Source organism: Crocuta crocuta, unplaced genomic scaffold (genome assembly GCF_008692635.1).
Source record: "Crocuta crocuta isolate KB4526 unplaced genomic scaffold, BGI_CrCroc_1.0 scaffold158, whole genome shotgun sequence".
Classification (NCBI taxonomy): Eukaryota; Metazoa; Chordata; class Mammalia; order Carnivora; family Hyaenidae; genus Crocuta; species Crocuta crocuta.
This window is the reverse complement of record NW_027532590.1, coordinates 2,838,641-2,855,034: the sequence shown is the minus strand read 5'-3', so window position 1 is coordinate 2,855,034 and position 16,394 is coordinate 2,838,641. Positions and strand designations below refer to the sequence as shown.

At 36.5% G+C, this 16,394-nt stretch overlaps 1 protein-coding gene across 1 annotated transcript in view; it reads left to right on the top strand.

Annotated features, from left to right (window-relative positions):
- GALNTL6 (polypeptide N-acetylgalactosaminyltransferase like 6) overlaps positions 1-16,394 on the top strand; it is a 1,147,170-nt gene that overhangs the window by 1,048,935 nt on the left and 81,841 nt on the right. The window contains exon 14 of the mRNA XM_077779662.1: positions 1,854-1,961. Coding sequence (XP_077635788.1) covers positions 1,854-1,961 — 108 coding nt within the window. The remainder of the gene's footprint in view (positions 1-1,853; positions 1,962-16,394) is intronic.

Here is a 16,394-nt window from a genome sequence, read left to right as displayed (position 1 = left end):
TTCTAAAACACAGTTTGCATCCCTATCTCACTTTGGTAATTGTTTTTAGAAGGAAATATAAAGTATTTACCTAGAAATTAGCATAAGACTTCCGACAGATAGATTCAGACCCTTACTCCCCAAACTCTCCACTTTATGGTGGTGATGTTTGTTTTATGCTACATAGTCTCTTTCCATCCCATCCAATTTTGGAAGGGTTGATATTTTTAGATACAAAGACCTTATGTTTACCCTTTTTATGTTTAATCTAATATAGCTTCAGTCTCTCAACATCTTTCCAGCTGTTGGTACTATTGTTTAGAATGTTCACTGCCCCTACCAGCTTCGTATCATCTATGCATACTTCTGATGTTTTGATTTAAAAGATCAGTAAATATCCCATTAAATTGAAATTGATACCATGAATAGTCTTGAACTCATTTAGAGCAACAGAGTATTGTTTTAATAACTGAATTGCCTTTGCCCTTGGACTTCTATCACCCTAATCACTGTATATTTACTAGTCTCACTTGGGGTGTCATTCCTTTTAGTGAAAGAAGTTGGAAGGAAATGTAAGCCAAGACATAAACAGCTTTCTTTCTCTCTTTCAATATTACACTTCAAGACAGGCTGTGTATCTGTATTAGTCAGGGTGCTTCAGAGAAACAGAGCCAACAGCATATGGATATATTTAGAGAGAGATTTATTTTAAGGAACTGGTTCATGTGATTGAGGAGGTATGGGAAGTCCAAAATCTGCAAGGTAGCCTGGCAGACTGAAGACCCAGAGAAGAGCTGCAGTTCAAGTCCAAAGGCAGTCAGCTAGCAGAATTCCTTCTTGCTAGGGGGAGGTCAGTCTTTGTTCCACTATGGTCTTCAACTCCTTGGATGAGTTTCAGCCCCATTACAGATGATATAATGCTTTGCTCAAAGTCCAACTTAAATGTTAATCTCATCCAAAATAAATAAATAAATAAAACACCTCCATAGAAACATCCAGAATAATGTGTGACTGGGCACTGTGGTGCAACCAAGTGACAAATAAATTAAATGTTATAGTAGCTGACTCTTTTAATCTTTTTCTTGAAATGAAAATAGCTAAAAATCTAGCATATATGAAGTCTGGATTTTTGTGTTCATAATTTGTCCTCTAATAGTTAAGTACACTGTTATATGAAACTGTGATTAAGTGTGTGTCTAAGTGGGTAGTCATGATAAAAAATAACACATTAAATTTTGTTACCATGTATAAGTACATCAGTTTAACACATACCTTGAGTTTAATACTTCCTGAGTCCACATCAATAACCAGTCTTTTGTACCTAAGGTAGAGGGTAGGGGAAAATAGAATGCAGCAATGATTTTTAAGATGAGCCTTCCTGGAAATTTCAGAATCTAGATGTCACTTAAAGTATGGATATGTCTGCATTCCTTAATTCATTCCCCTATTCTTAAAATTCCATTTTTTATATTTTAAAATTTTGAAATGACATTTAAATTCCAATGCTATTTCTTCAAATGATTTTACAAGATTGTCAAAACAAATAGCTATATAAATAAGAAGATGTCTGAGCATTAAATGTCAGTGCAACACAATGTTTGCGAACAAATTCTACTAGAATGGAAAAATGCCAAGATGCTGTCTATGGAAATTAAACTTTACTAAACTAGTATTTTGAGTCTATATTTTTATGAATCTAGGTTTTGAAAAATGTGTGTTTTTTTCTTGGTTAACTATTTATGATAAATAGAAATTATTAATTTAGAGACTTTGAGCACTTCTAAGATTGTTTATGAATCTTACTAATAATTTCTCTTTTTTAATATGAATTGTACTGTTCTCTCTTATTATACTTTTAAATTTCCTCTCTTTAGGTTTGGATGTGTGGAGGAGAAATGTTTGATGTCCCATGTTCCAGAGTTGGTCATATCTACAGAAAGTACGTCCCTTATAAAGTTCCATCTGGGACCAGCCTGGCAAGAGTGAGTAACTGGGGATCAAAATAAGTTGGGCTTGATATGGCTTCCTGTAGGCAGCAGACCAAGCAGCCTCCTACACAGTATCATTTGTGACACAGACTGACAGGCACAGTCTGTTAGAAACAACTGACCAAAATAAAAGCTCCACCACTTACCATTATATTTGGCAGGCTTTAGTATATAAAGAGTTTCCGTGTTCCTCAGAGTTTGATTTCCATTCCTTAAGGAGGAATTAACTATGACATTAATTCTTGTTTTAATTGTTTCAAAGCGCTTTCACATACATTACATTTAATCTTCGTCTATATCTTCTGAGATTGGTATTCGTATCCTTATTTTGTAGATAAGAAAACTGAGGCTTAGCAAGGTGGCTTGTTCGTACTCAGATGAATGTTGGAGAAGAGGGTTTAAGCCTGAGTCTTCAGAATGGATGTCCAGTACTCCCCCTGACCCCCTTCACGGAGCATAACAGGATACATAATAAGTCAGATGGAGAAAGGGGGAAATACGAGATGGGGAGAGATGATTGCCCAACCTCAGATTTCTCATCTGCAACTAGAGCCAAAATGCCTGAAATTTTACCCCATTCTCAAAGTCCCAAATTTGGCCAGTTGCAAGTTGCTTTTTCAGATACTGTTTTGAATAAAACCTATTTAATAGGCTAAATGAAGGGATGCTCTTTTCTTTTGCCTTTTAGTATGTTTTCGTATATATTCGGGAGAAAGTCACAATACCTTCCGGAATAATCCTGCAATTTCTGTGTTTTCCATGTCACTTTCTTCATAGCTGGGTTAGTTTTATTCACCACAGTATGTAACTACCACTGCAGAGATGCAGTATCTAGAAAAAAGTTGTTTTGCCTCATCCCTTTATACAGTGTTCTCCTAGGAACTTAACCCTGAGTTATTCATTTGGGGTTTCTTTTGTTTTTTTTTGTTTTTTTGTTTTTTTGTTTTTTTTTGCTACTAAGGCAGCAATAGATAACTATTTGGATCTTTTATATAAAGTTCAATAAACTCACAATGTTCTTTAAAATATAAACTAATTCATCAGGTTTCATTAGAATATCAATCCCACCAAGGCAGAATTTTTTCCGTGTTATTTGCTACTACATGCCCAGCACCTAGAACAAGACGTGGCAGGCAATCAACAAATATTTGTTGACAGGCTTAATTAATCAGGAGGAAAAAACAAAACTGGAAAATGCTACAGGCATGTCTTACTAAAACTTAAACATTTCAATGAAGTACAAAAAATTTTCTTTAAAAAAATTTTGTTTAATGTTTATTCCTTTTTGAGAGACAGAATGTGAGTCAAGGAGGTGCAGAGAGAGAGGGAGACACAGAATCTGAAGCAGGCTTCAGGCTTTGACCTGTCAGTACAGAGCCCAACATGGGGCTCAAACTCATGAACTGTGAGATGATGACCAGATCTGAAGTCGGAAGCCTAACCAACTGAGCCATCCAGGAGCACCAAATTGACATTTCTAGTGACTCTTTTTGAGGAAAAAGGATTCTTTCTTATTCCATTTCTGAGATTGGCAACAGTATCCATTTTCTTAAGCTACATCCATAATCTTTTTTTATAACATTTTGAGTTAATAGTAATGAGGTTATATCACATACATCTTTTTTAAAATGTTTAATTTATTTTTGAGAGCGCACGAGTGGAGGAGGCTACAGAGAGAGGAGGACAGAGGATCTGAAGCGGGCTCTGCACTGACACCAGTGAGTCCAATGTGGGGCTTGAACTCACGAACTGTGAGATCATGACCTGAGCCAAAGTCAGACACTCAACCGACTGAGCCACCCAGGTGCCCCAGCATCACATACACCTTGAAGGGAAATAGTCGTATTATTACTCCCTCCTCAAAAGTTTAATAAAGTAGTCCACTAAGTAGCTACAAAAATATGCTATTTGAAAAAAAAAAGCAATCACAAAATCACAAAGCAATTACAGAGCTATATATTGGATAAAGACGTATGATTTAATTTTGTCATAAGACTTAACACATATGAACCTCCAAATGCATTCAGGAAAACAAAAAGAATTCACTAAAAGGTACAGTTTTGGGCACATATCACAAATCAGCCATGTGGGTATCCTAAATCATAGCAGCTGAAACTACCCCAACAGTCATGATGTTGTCACTTGTCCCTCTGACTCCCTCGTATGTTCCCAGCTGTGCCCCAATCTACATCATTCATTCGCAGGATGGATGGAGTATGTGCTTGGTTTGTAGTCAAAATTAGAGTGTTCAAACTGGAGGGGAAAGTTGTGCTGATCCAGAAGGTGTATTTTCAAAAAATAAAACTGCTCATATATTTTCAAGAAAGAAATGAAGTACTTTTTCAAGGACTGTCAAATATAGGAAAGCTAGGGCTGGCACATAAAATTTCCAGCAAAAAGTGAGTGTTCCTTCAAAGGAAAAAAAGTCCATAATTCTGAATTTTAATCTTTCCTACTTAAATTTTACCTGAGGGCTCATTTTCAGTTTTTTTCTAAACTGCTACAGCAATCAGAAAGTCATAAATATTGAAGCTCAACTGTCAGTCTAAGGTACGTTTCATGATATTTTAGATAAAAAAATAAATTAAAATGAAAAACAATTCTGATTTTTGTGGGAGAACCTCAACTGCCTGCTACCCCGTTGTCATTACTAAATCATCAGAAATGATGAGAGTTAAGGGTGTTTCAGATGCAGAGCCATGTCTATTCCATAAATAGTTAATCTCTCCAGCCTCATTAGGAAATGGAGAAGATGGAGATTTTAACTCTAAAGGCTTGTTGTCTTATTTCACAAAGCTCGTTTAATCCTTCAAATATGTGCACCTTTTATTTACGTACCTATGTAAACTGAGGATTCCAGCCAACTTACACACACACACACACACACACACACACACACACACGTGTGTATAGTCCTCTAAATAGCTCACAAGTGTGTATTATTGAAATGAATTCAAATAATTAGTACCTTCTATTTACCTAGCATTACAGTCTGGTTGGAAGAAACAAGATAGCCATGTGTGAAACCACGAGAGGACAATACAGTACAAGTAGTTGTTCAAATGTATCATAAAGATATGTATCCGTAGAGGGAGGAGGAGGGGGAAGGGCTGCCAAAGCTGTTGAATTGAAAGAGGACCTTCAAAGATACCTCAGTTAAATGAACAGATTTCATAGAATAGTAGTTCCCAAGCTCAGGACCAGTGACCAGAACAGTTCCTGGGCCAGTTTTCATCCAGCCTCAGTGAATAGAGAAAAATAAGAATCACAAAGCTACATATATTCAATTTAATAACATCCTTTTATGCAGCAATTGGAGGCTTTTGGTTTTTTGGGGTTTTTTAACTGCAGAACACAAGATTGATTTTTATTAGTGCCCTTATTTGGCAAAAATAAAAATCATCATCCCTCTGGCAGTTTAAAAAAAAAAGAGAGAGAGTGAGCAGCTCCTCAAGGAAAGGCCCACGGAGCCTCCGCACAGGCGGAAGTGACTGAGGGGAAGATGGGTGGAAGTCTCTCCAAGGAGATCCTTCTGACGGATTGTGATGTGTACCACACTCTGCTGAAGGAGCATCAATTGCTGACACCTCACAGATCTCCCTGTGAATGCTAGTGTGTTTTGGGACAATCACAGTCACTGGACCTGAGACCAGCGGCCTTATGAACAGGGACATGACAGAGGTGCAGAGCCATCACTTCATGGAAAACATACTAGCTCAATTGAAGCACAAGGGCAGTCCCACGGATGCAAGCTGGGCCAAGGGAGTTTCCCCAGGAGGATCCTAAGCCAGTAGGGGACGTTGCTGCAGGCTGGGAATGGGGCAGTCCTAGAAGCTCACAGGCTGTCCTCCCTGGCTCCAAAGTTTGCAAGGGATGCAAGCAACAGAATGCAAAATCAGGGAGCTGTATACTTCTGTGGTTTACCACTGACATAGTATTAATACCTTTTTCTTTTCTAAAATGCCATCTTGCATCCAAGTTTTGAGAGAAATCCGTAAAAGGAAAGAAGTCAAACCCTATAAAAATCCTATTGCACTGGATGGCCTATAGAACCTGAAAATGCAACTCTCATTAGAAAGGACAAGGTTAAATGTCAAGTGAATAGAGTGGGATTGTGAACTGAGACACATCGGTCCAAGGCTTAACCCTCCTACCAAACTGACCCTTATGGGAAGGCTTGGAATAACCAAGAGCAGCTGGAGGGGAAGGGTACAGGCTCCAGCATGAGCAAAAATACCCATAAGAAGGAGCAGGTGCAGAGAGTGAGAAAGGACTGTTTGGGACCTGTGGAGCTAACCTGGGAATGTACATTGGGGGCCGACTCTGGAGGACCCCGTGTGCAGACCACATGTGTTTTTCTTATAAATTGTGGGAGGTACAGTTTTGGGACAGGAAATGACAGGATAAAAATAAAAGGGATAATGTGGCAGTTAAGAAGCCAACTCTTGGTTTTGGTTCAGGTCCTGATCTCACAGTTTGTGAGTATGAGCCCTGCGTCAAGCTCTTCACTAACCGGGTGGAACCAGCTTGAGATTCTCTCTCTGCCCCTCTCCTGCTCATTCTCTTTCTCCCTCTCGCTCTCTCTCTCTCTCAAAATAAGCTTGAAAAATATTAAAAATAAAATCAAAATAAAAAGAATAAAAGTGTTCAACAGATCAACCAACAAGTAAATATTAAGTGGGAGAAAGACTGAGGGAAGTAAAATTTTGAACGCAAGAAGCACTTGTAAAGAAAACTTCCTGGAAGGTTTTTATTGATTTGCCATGCTGTGCAAGGAGAGAGAGGTCAAATGTGGTTAAGAGCTTTTCATCATATACAGAAATGCTGATGCATAGGAGCACATGTACCCCAATGTTCATAGCAGCACTCTCCACAATAGCTAAAACATGGAAAGAGCCTAAGTGTCCATCCACAGATGAATGGATCAAGAAGATGTGGTTTATCTATACCATGGAATACTACATGGCAATGAGAAACAATGAAATCTGGCCATGTGTAGCAACATGGATGGACCTTGAGGGTGTTATGCTGAGCGAAATAAGTCAGGCAGAGAAGGACAAATATCATATGTTTGCACGTATAGGAGGATTAGGAGGAACTTGACGGAGGAACAAGGGGGAGAAGAAGGGCAGAAATGGTGGGGGAAAGGGAGAGAGGCAAACCATGAGAGACTCTTGAATGGTGACAAAAACTGAGGACTGATGGATGTGGGGGGGAGGGGGGATGGGCATAGAGGAGGACACTTATGGGGATGAGCACTGAGTGTTATGTGGAAACTAATTTGACAATAAACTATTTGTAAAAAAAAAAAAAAAGAGCTTTTCATCATAGCTTCTAAGAAAAAACATATCCGTACAAAAAAATGGAGACATGAGAAAGCGGAAGGGGGAAGATGCTGAGATTAGTTTTAGATAAGGAGGGTGATAAGTGACCACCTTACATGAGTTCAGGGAGGGCCGGATCTCGGAGACGTGCAGACTTCCCATCTAGAATTCTGAGTGCCCACAAAAATCAGATTTTCTATACCACTAAATGTTCATTTCTGAACAACAACAAAAAAGGAATTTATCATGCCAGGTATTGTGCTAGACTCCAGAAGTATAAATGATGAACAAGATAAATAAAAACTTTAACTTCTGATAAGTAATGACCCTGATTAGGACAGTCAAGTGGTGTCCACACAATCCATCAATTTACACATGACTATCCGAGCACCACAAGGGGGCGCTAAGGGTTAAATAAACATGACTAAACTCACTATGAACTGAGATCTGTATCTTATATACTTATTTCTAAACTGTTTTGTGGAGATTATAATATTATTGTTGCAATTACGATTTTACATAAGAGGAAGTGTATTTCATATAACATATGTGTTATATGTTATTTAACACATAGCAATATGTGTTCTGTAGTAATAGAATATAGTTAATGATCCTATAGGCAACACTGTGATCTACATCCAAGTTACAAATATTTTTCACCTTATGTATTTCCTTAGGGTTTCTTGGCAGAAAGCAATGATCTTTGAAGATGTTCTATGGTTACTATACTTCATGGGCATGAAGGTTAAACCTGAGTTCTGAGGGAAAAATGGTAATTTTACTTCTATCAGCTATGAAATGACCTCTTAACTTACTTTCCAAGTTGTCTTTCTTCTGGTGTCATAACTCTGGTGACATCCAGTTCTGCTGACTCCATAGATCATCTCAGACCATTGAAATTGGTTGGAGTGGAGACGAGTAGAGTTGAAGAGGAGTAAAGGGGAGTGTTTCTATGTCGAAGCCCAGCCACCCCAAGTCGATTAGGGGGTGCTTCCTCATCGTTCACCCAGGCATCAGCTATCCTGATCTGAAGTAGCTGAAATGGAAGAACACAAGATCTGACACATGCAGGTCTCCCTTGTTTATGTCAGAAAAAATATATCAGTCAAGGAAAAGCTTTAGCAAGACCAAAATGACTACTTTGATATCAGAAAATGCAATCACCAACAAGACTATAAAGTATGGTGATGAATGGGAAATCTGCTCCCACAAATTGACCTTTCTCCCCTGATGATTGTAAATCAGTTTACTCTCATAAAACCATCCAACAAATAAGAACTGTAGCATGACAACCTTAACCATCAACAGCAGCCAGCACTTCTTCCTATTGCTCTGAAAACTATAGAGTTCAGGTGTTTTATTTGAAACTATTATTGAGTTCAGGGACACAGTGGCCTATCATGGGTTTTCTCCTGAAAGCAGAAAATGATGAATTCTTCCCAAAAGACTCAGCCTGCATAAATGGCTAGGACTTCCATGCAGAAGCAGTTCCTCTGAAAACAATAACTATCTCTAATTCTTCTTTACATATAACAAAACAGGCAACAAGGCTGTCTAATACTTAGGGCCGGAACTAAATATGATTCACGTACTGCAATCGTTTGTTAGTTTCTCTCCCTTCTTGGCCATATTTTAGAATATAATGTCTTCTATTTATATGGGGCTTTTTATTTAAGAAGTCCAACCATCTTCCATAAACAATATTTCATTATTCTTCATGACAGTCTCCCTAAAAAACAATCATAAGTTTACTATGTGATGATAATGATTCAGTCCATCATTAAGATATGATGAGTCCATTGCATGTTATAAAGATAAGGGGCTAGCCTCAACAAAGACCCAGGCTAGAGAAATTTCTCACTAAATATTTATTAATTGCCTACTATGGAGATGCACTGAGTATGCTACATGTCTTAAGCCAGTAGCATTGAACTCTTCCTGTTAGATCAAGCCACCCCTCTGTAATAGAAAGTCATATTACCCAAGGACATTGCCCCACACTGGAGATAAGTTTCTGGTACACAATACCAGAAAAGCACTCATACTCAGCCTTTAATAATATCCCATTTTTTAACACTTGACATTTTATGCTTGCACTGCATAAGAGGGAAACAAGGCAAAGTAGAACTACTCTGTCTGCCAAGGACCTAGAGAGAGGAGATGGGAAAACATGAAACAAACTTACTTCTCGCTGCTTGGCCCTTATTTGTTCCCTTAAGTCCTAAACCAGTGGTATCAGAATTTTTTTTAAGTCCTCCACTTTTTTTGTCTGTTTGCTTAACAAATAATAACAGAATCACACATTGTCTTTAAAAAAATTTTAAACAATATAGAGGTAAAACAGGGAATGTTTATACCAAACCTAGAGACACTAAAAAGAAAGTGAAAAATATGAAAAGAACATGTGAGGGAAAGACAACATTATTTGAAAACCCAGCAATTCTCCACAAAGCTTCTCAAAACTAACTTTTAGTTTGATTTTCTTTCTATTTATTTGCTCTATATATTGCCCCCCAAACTCCCACAGGTGCTATCATCTTCCCAACATTAAAGCATTCTGCTCCATTTAACTGTTCCAAATATCCCTCATTGCTTTCCCAAGTTTAGCTCAGCTATGACTTGTGAATCAAGTATCTAACACTTTCTAAGGTGCAAAACAGAGCTTGGAATTGAGACAAGCTATCTCTAAGCCATAAGGACAAAATTCAGCATTTCCTGAGCTATCTAATGAGGACCAACATTTCACATGAGTTTTTTGTTGAGCCTATTGGAACATTTTATAAAGTAAATATGATTTATTTAAATGGGGATCCTAGGTATTTACATGACAATTAGCTGCCATGAGTAATCATACTCTTACTTTGTCATTCTTAACAAAATTAAAATGGGAATTATTTTCTCTTTCCGGGGGTCCCTTTTCCAGTCTGCTTGTGGCTACTCCTTCCCCTACCTAAAGTGCCTTTGCACTTTACGTTGTTAGTTAGTATTTGCACAGCTTTCTTTTTTCAAAGCACTTGAGAAACTACATGGTGAGCCCATTTGTGGACCAGGGGGGATTATAATTGCGTTTTTATCATTATCCCCATTAGAACTGAACATTTTCCTGCATTCACAGCTCCATTGGAATCTCAGAAAGGAGAAAGCTTGCTTAGATAAAATAGGTCCCTGCTGCTACAAAATTAAGCTACTGAAATTTAAGCAAATTTAAATATTTAGCATGCCATAATCTCAATAACCGAAACTGCAACTCTTGCAAGAGGGAGCTGGGCTGGCTGCTTTATGACTCCACCTTTCAGGACCCCAATGGGATGATGAAGCCACAGGAGTACCTGAATAGGAGGGTCTCATTTTGTGGAATTAGCTTCTTACCGAAAGATGTGTAAATGCACAGTGACACTGTGCTTGAGGCCTCTGCCATTTCATTTCCATTCTAATTACCTTTGTTTCTAATAGTTTCTTAGTTCATGGCAGGAATTCCATTTCCAGGGATATTAATGTACAACATGGCAGCCATAGTCAGTAATATTATGCATATTTGAAAGTTGCCAAAAGGAAAGAAAATTGTAACTTTGTATGATGAGCTGATGATAACTAGATCTATTATAGTGATCACTTTCCAGTGTATACAAATATCGAATTATTATGTTGTGCACCTGAAACTTAATATGGTATATGCCAATTTTACCTTAATAAAAAAAATCCACTTCCAACATCAATTCCAGCCAGCCCAAGTATATCTCCTTTTGATGTTATATTTGAGACGAAGAAAAGAGTTCCATTTGATATTCTATAAACTGAGAAATGGTCAAAATCAACTGCCAGCTTTGTGGTTTCTGGATGCTTTTAGTGTTCTAATTCTGAAAACAGTTTATAAAAATAAAATTTAACAGATGACCTAAACTTTTAACAGATATAATTTCCAACCTAAGGACCCTACATGAGCTGTTAAAAACATATAGGAGGGGTTTTTTGCCTGTTTTGACAGTATGAAAAATAAAACAAGGCCTACTTATAACAAATGGAATTAATACTGTAGCAACCTTTAGTTTAACCACAATTTGCTTGTGGTGAATATTCATGTGATGTAACAAAACACTTGATATTCTCTTTGGTCAATGTTTGGAAGTGCTGACTGTGATTTATTTTTTTTAAGGTAGTAATTGTATTAATAATAATTAGTTACAAATAAGACCACACTGCCTTTTATACTCAATTGGTGACAGCATGAGACACCATTGGCTTGATTGCCAGAAATGAGCACCCTTCAGATTATCTCCCTGATGTGTCTAGACCTCCCCAAAAGGCTTACTCCCACGTGCTTACACACCTGTGTTGTCAAAAGCAGTACCCACTCTGCCTCACCCGTGACTTGCTTCTTTGTACTCCCACTCGTCTCTTTCTTGCCTGTGAAGCTCTGGAGAAGCCAGACCTCCTCCACCGTTCACAAGAAGAGCATCAACAGCTCATGGTGCTGCCTCTGGAGAAACCAGCACTTCAGTTCTCAGAGTGCCAGAGCTTGTCTGAGTCCTGGATAAACTCGGGACGGTTATCTTTTAGCTTTGGGCCATGTACCCTCACTTGAACACTAAAGACCTCTGTTTATATTAAGCCTCCCTCAATAATTCCAACAGCTACTGGTTGTCTCCACTTTCTCCAAATTTCAGAAAGCCAATGATGAAAAATAATTCCATCATATTCTGATCCTCAATCTCAGCCAAAAATGGTTTTAAGGATTAAAAAAATAAATAAAAAAGACAAAACAAAATAGAAACCATGCTTTCACTTTGGTCCTATCATACCATGTTTTGCTTCAGAGGTTAGGCCACAAAAGCACTGCTGTTTCCACCTTGATCTCTTGGATGACTTGATGTGGGGAAACCCCTCATCACATCTTTATGGACACTCAACAGCTTTGTAGAGGCCCATAAAGGGGAAAATTGAGTCCTCCTACCAATAGCAGGCACTAGTTTGTCAAACATGTAGCCACTTTGGAAGAAGATCTTCCAACCCCATTCAAGCCTTAAAATAATTATTTCCTTAGCAAAATCTGACTGAAACTCCTGAAAATCCAAGCCAGATTGCCCAAACCACTCCCTAGTTCCTGACCACATAAACTGTGAAAGAATTTTTTAAAAGGTTTATTATTATTTTAAAATATTCCATTTGAGGGTGATTTGTTATGTATTGATAGAGAACTATAAGACAGCTCTTTCTGTTTAACAGTTCCTCATCAGCCACAATCAGCCCAACTTTATCTTTAAGGGACATGATTACCAACTTATGTTTAAACACTAAGCAAAGGCTGTGCCTCAAAGATACTATCAATAGGTATCAACAGAATGAAAAGGCAACTCAATTAATGGCAGAAAATATTTGCAAGTCATATATCTGATAAGGGGTTAATATACAGAATATTTAAAAAAAACCTCTACAACTCAACAACAGTGAAAAAAACAACCTGATTTAAGAAATGGACAAAGGACTTTAATAGACTTGTCTCCAATGAAGATATACAGATAGCCAATAAGTATATGAAACAAGATGTGCAACATCACTAATCATGAGGGAAATACAAAACAAACCCACAATGAGATACCACTTCACACCCATTAAGATGACTATTATTAAAAACAAACAAACAAAAAAACCTAGAAAACAGTAAACATTGAATGTTGGAAAGGATGTAGAGAAAGTAGAACCCTTGTACATACAGGAAATGTTAAATGTTGCAGCCACCATGGAAAGCAGTGTGGAGTTTCCTCAAAATATTAAAACTACAATTACCATATGATCCAGTGATTCCATTTCTGAGTAATACACAAAAGAATTGAAATCAAGGACTCAAACGGATATTTGTACACACATGTTCATAGTAATAGTCAAAACATAGAAATGACCAAATGTCCATTAATAATAAATGGGTAACCAAAATATGGTATATACATACAATGGGTTATTATTCAGCCATAAAAAAGGGAAAATTCTAACGATACTACAAAATGGATGAATATTAAAGACATTATACCAAGTGAAATATGCCAATCACAAAAGAACAAATATGACATGATTCCTCTTATATGAAATATCTTACATATTCAAATACAGAGAAACAGAAAATAGAACGGTGGTTGTGAGGGATTGAAGAATGAGGAAATGGGGAGTAATTGTTTAATGGATTTAGAGTTTCATCTTAGGAAGATGATAAGAGTTATGGAAATGGATGGTGGTGATGGTTACATAACCATGTGAATTTTTTTGTTTTCTTTTTTGAGAAAAAATTAAGGTTTTTCATTTCTTTGTGAAAATACTCATCAGAAGTAGCTATCCATTCAACTGTATTTCACATAATTTATGCTAAAGAGTGAGCATTTTTTTCTATGACTTGGCAAATTATAATATTCTTTTTTAGGTTTTGGGTCACCTTCCAGTATTTTATCCCTTAGGCTCTCAATGCTGTAAACTATCTACATGAGTTCCTGTGATATGAAGTTTTTGCTGGTGTCACTTTCTCTGGGATTACCTTATCCTTTCCATCATAAGCATTTCCTTCATTTATGACAATATATACTCTGGCTAAATTCCCTGGCTACATATCTAGAGTCTCTCAAATAGCAGCAATGTTAGAATTTCAATGGAGAGTCATTTATCCTAGAAATTCTGTTTCAACTTCACCTTCAGCATTGCCACTTTTTGCTTCTTTACTGCTCTTCAATCTTTGTTAGCCAATTCCCTCATTTTGATTACCCATTTTTGTAAAATGTCATTCCATGTTTATCTATAGGAAATAAGGATGCAATACAACTGTGTGCTTTACTGTCTATGTGTGAACTAAACAGCAGATGTGCAATGATCGATCACCAATAGACTTTGAAAGAAGTGATGTAATTGGTCACTGATCATCATATGCATTTATTACATAGTGATTTGTGGTTTGAAAAGCTAACAGTAACACATGTGCGTTATATAGTTACTCACAGGCAACATACCACAACAACTGAAATCTGAACTGTGTTGTTGGAAGCACAAGAATGTTTTTAATGGCGCTGAACTGCACATTTAAAAAAGGTCAAAAGACAAATTTTATGTTATGTATATTTTACCACAATAAAAAAAAAGTAGGCAAGCTGATTCTAAAAGTTATCTAGAAATGCAAAGGACCTAAGACAGTCAAAATAACTTTGATAAAAAACAGACTGGGAGGACTTATATGACCCAATTTTAAGACATTAAAAAACTACGATAATCATGATAGTAGTATTGATAACAAAGGATTAATGAAAGAAAATAGAGTTGAAATAGATTTTTGCATAGGGTCAAACATTTCTAGAAAGAAAAAAAACAAAGAAAAATTGTGAAGTTGGACAGCTATGACACTGTAGGCACTTATACTTAGAAGAAAAGATTGATAAATTGGATTCCATTGAAATTAGGATCTCCTTTCTTCAAAAGGAACTGTTAAGAGAATAAAAACATAACTACAGACTGGGAGAGAATATTTACAAATCATATTTCCTTGTAATGTAGTTTAAAATCAGGGAGCATGATGCCTTCAACATTATTCTTTTTCCTCAAGATTACTTTCACTATTCAGGGTCTTTTCTGGTTCCACACAAACTTTAGAATTGTTTGTTCTATTTTTATGAAAAATACCATTGAAATTTTGATAGAGATTGCATTGAATCTGTATATTGCTTTGGATAGTATGGACATTTTAACAATATTAATTCTTCCAATCCACGAGTACATCTTTCCATTTATTTGTGTCTTTTTCAGTTTCTTTCATAAATGCCTGTGGTTGTCAATATACAGATTTCTCACCTCCTCAGTTAAACTTATTCCTATGTATTTTATTCTTTTAAATTCAGTGGTAAATGGTACTGTTTCCTTAATTTCTCTTCTCATAGGTTGTTATTAATTATGGAAATACAACATATTTTTGTGTATTGATTTTGTATCCTGTCATTTTACTGAATCCGTTTATTGGTTCTAATAGTTTTTGATGAAGTTTTTATAGTTTTCTACATATAATGTCATCTGCAAATAGCAATAGTTTTACTTCTTCCTTTCCAATTTGAATGTGTTTATTTTTTCTTGCCAAGTTGCTCTATCTGGTATTTCCAATACTATGTTGCATAAAAGTGGCGAGAGTGAGCATCCTTGCCTTGTTTCTGATCTTAGAGGAAAAGCTTTCAGCTTTTTACCATTAATTATGATGTTAGGTATGGGTTTGCTATATATGGAATTCACTATCTTGAGGCAAGTTCCCTCTATACCCACTTTGGTGAGAGTTTTTTATCATAAATAAATATTAAATTTTGGGAAATGTCTTTTTTGTATCTATTTAGATGATCATATAATTTTATGTTTTTGTTTTGTTAGTGTGGTATATCACATTAACTCATTTGTGGGTATTGAACCATCCTTGTACCCCTGTAAAAAATTCTATTTAATCATGGTGTATGATTGTTTTAATGTATTGTTGAATTCAGTTTGCTTATATTTTATTGAGGATTTTTGCATCTATGATCATCAGGGATATTGGCATCCTTGTGACATCCTTGTCTGGTTTTGGTCTCAGGCTTATACTGGCCTCATAAATGAGTTTGGAAGAATTCCCGCCTCTTCTATTTTTTGGAAGAGATTGAGGGTTGGTATTAATCTTTCTTTAAATAGAATTCACCCGTGAAGCTGTCTGGTCCTGAACATTTTGGAGAGGAGGGGTTGATTAATGCTTCAATCTCCTTACTAGTAATCGATCTGTTCAGATTTTCTATTTCATCATGGTTCAGTCTTGGTAGATTGTATCCATCTATCCATTTCTTCTAGGTTTTCCAATTTGTAAGCATATTATTGTTCACAGTAGTTTCTTATGATCTTCTGTATTTATGTGATACCAGTTGTAACTTCTTTTTAATTTCTGATTTTATTCCTTTGAGTCCTCTTTGTTTATCTTGGTGAGTCTAGCTAAAGGTTTGTCAATTTTTATTATCTTTACAAAGAAACAGCTTTTAGTTTCATTGATCTTTCTACTATCATTTTAGATTCTATTTCATATAGTTTGCTCTGATTTTTAGTATTTCCATCCTTTTACTAACTTTATATA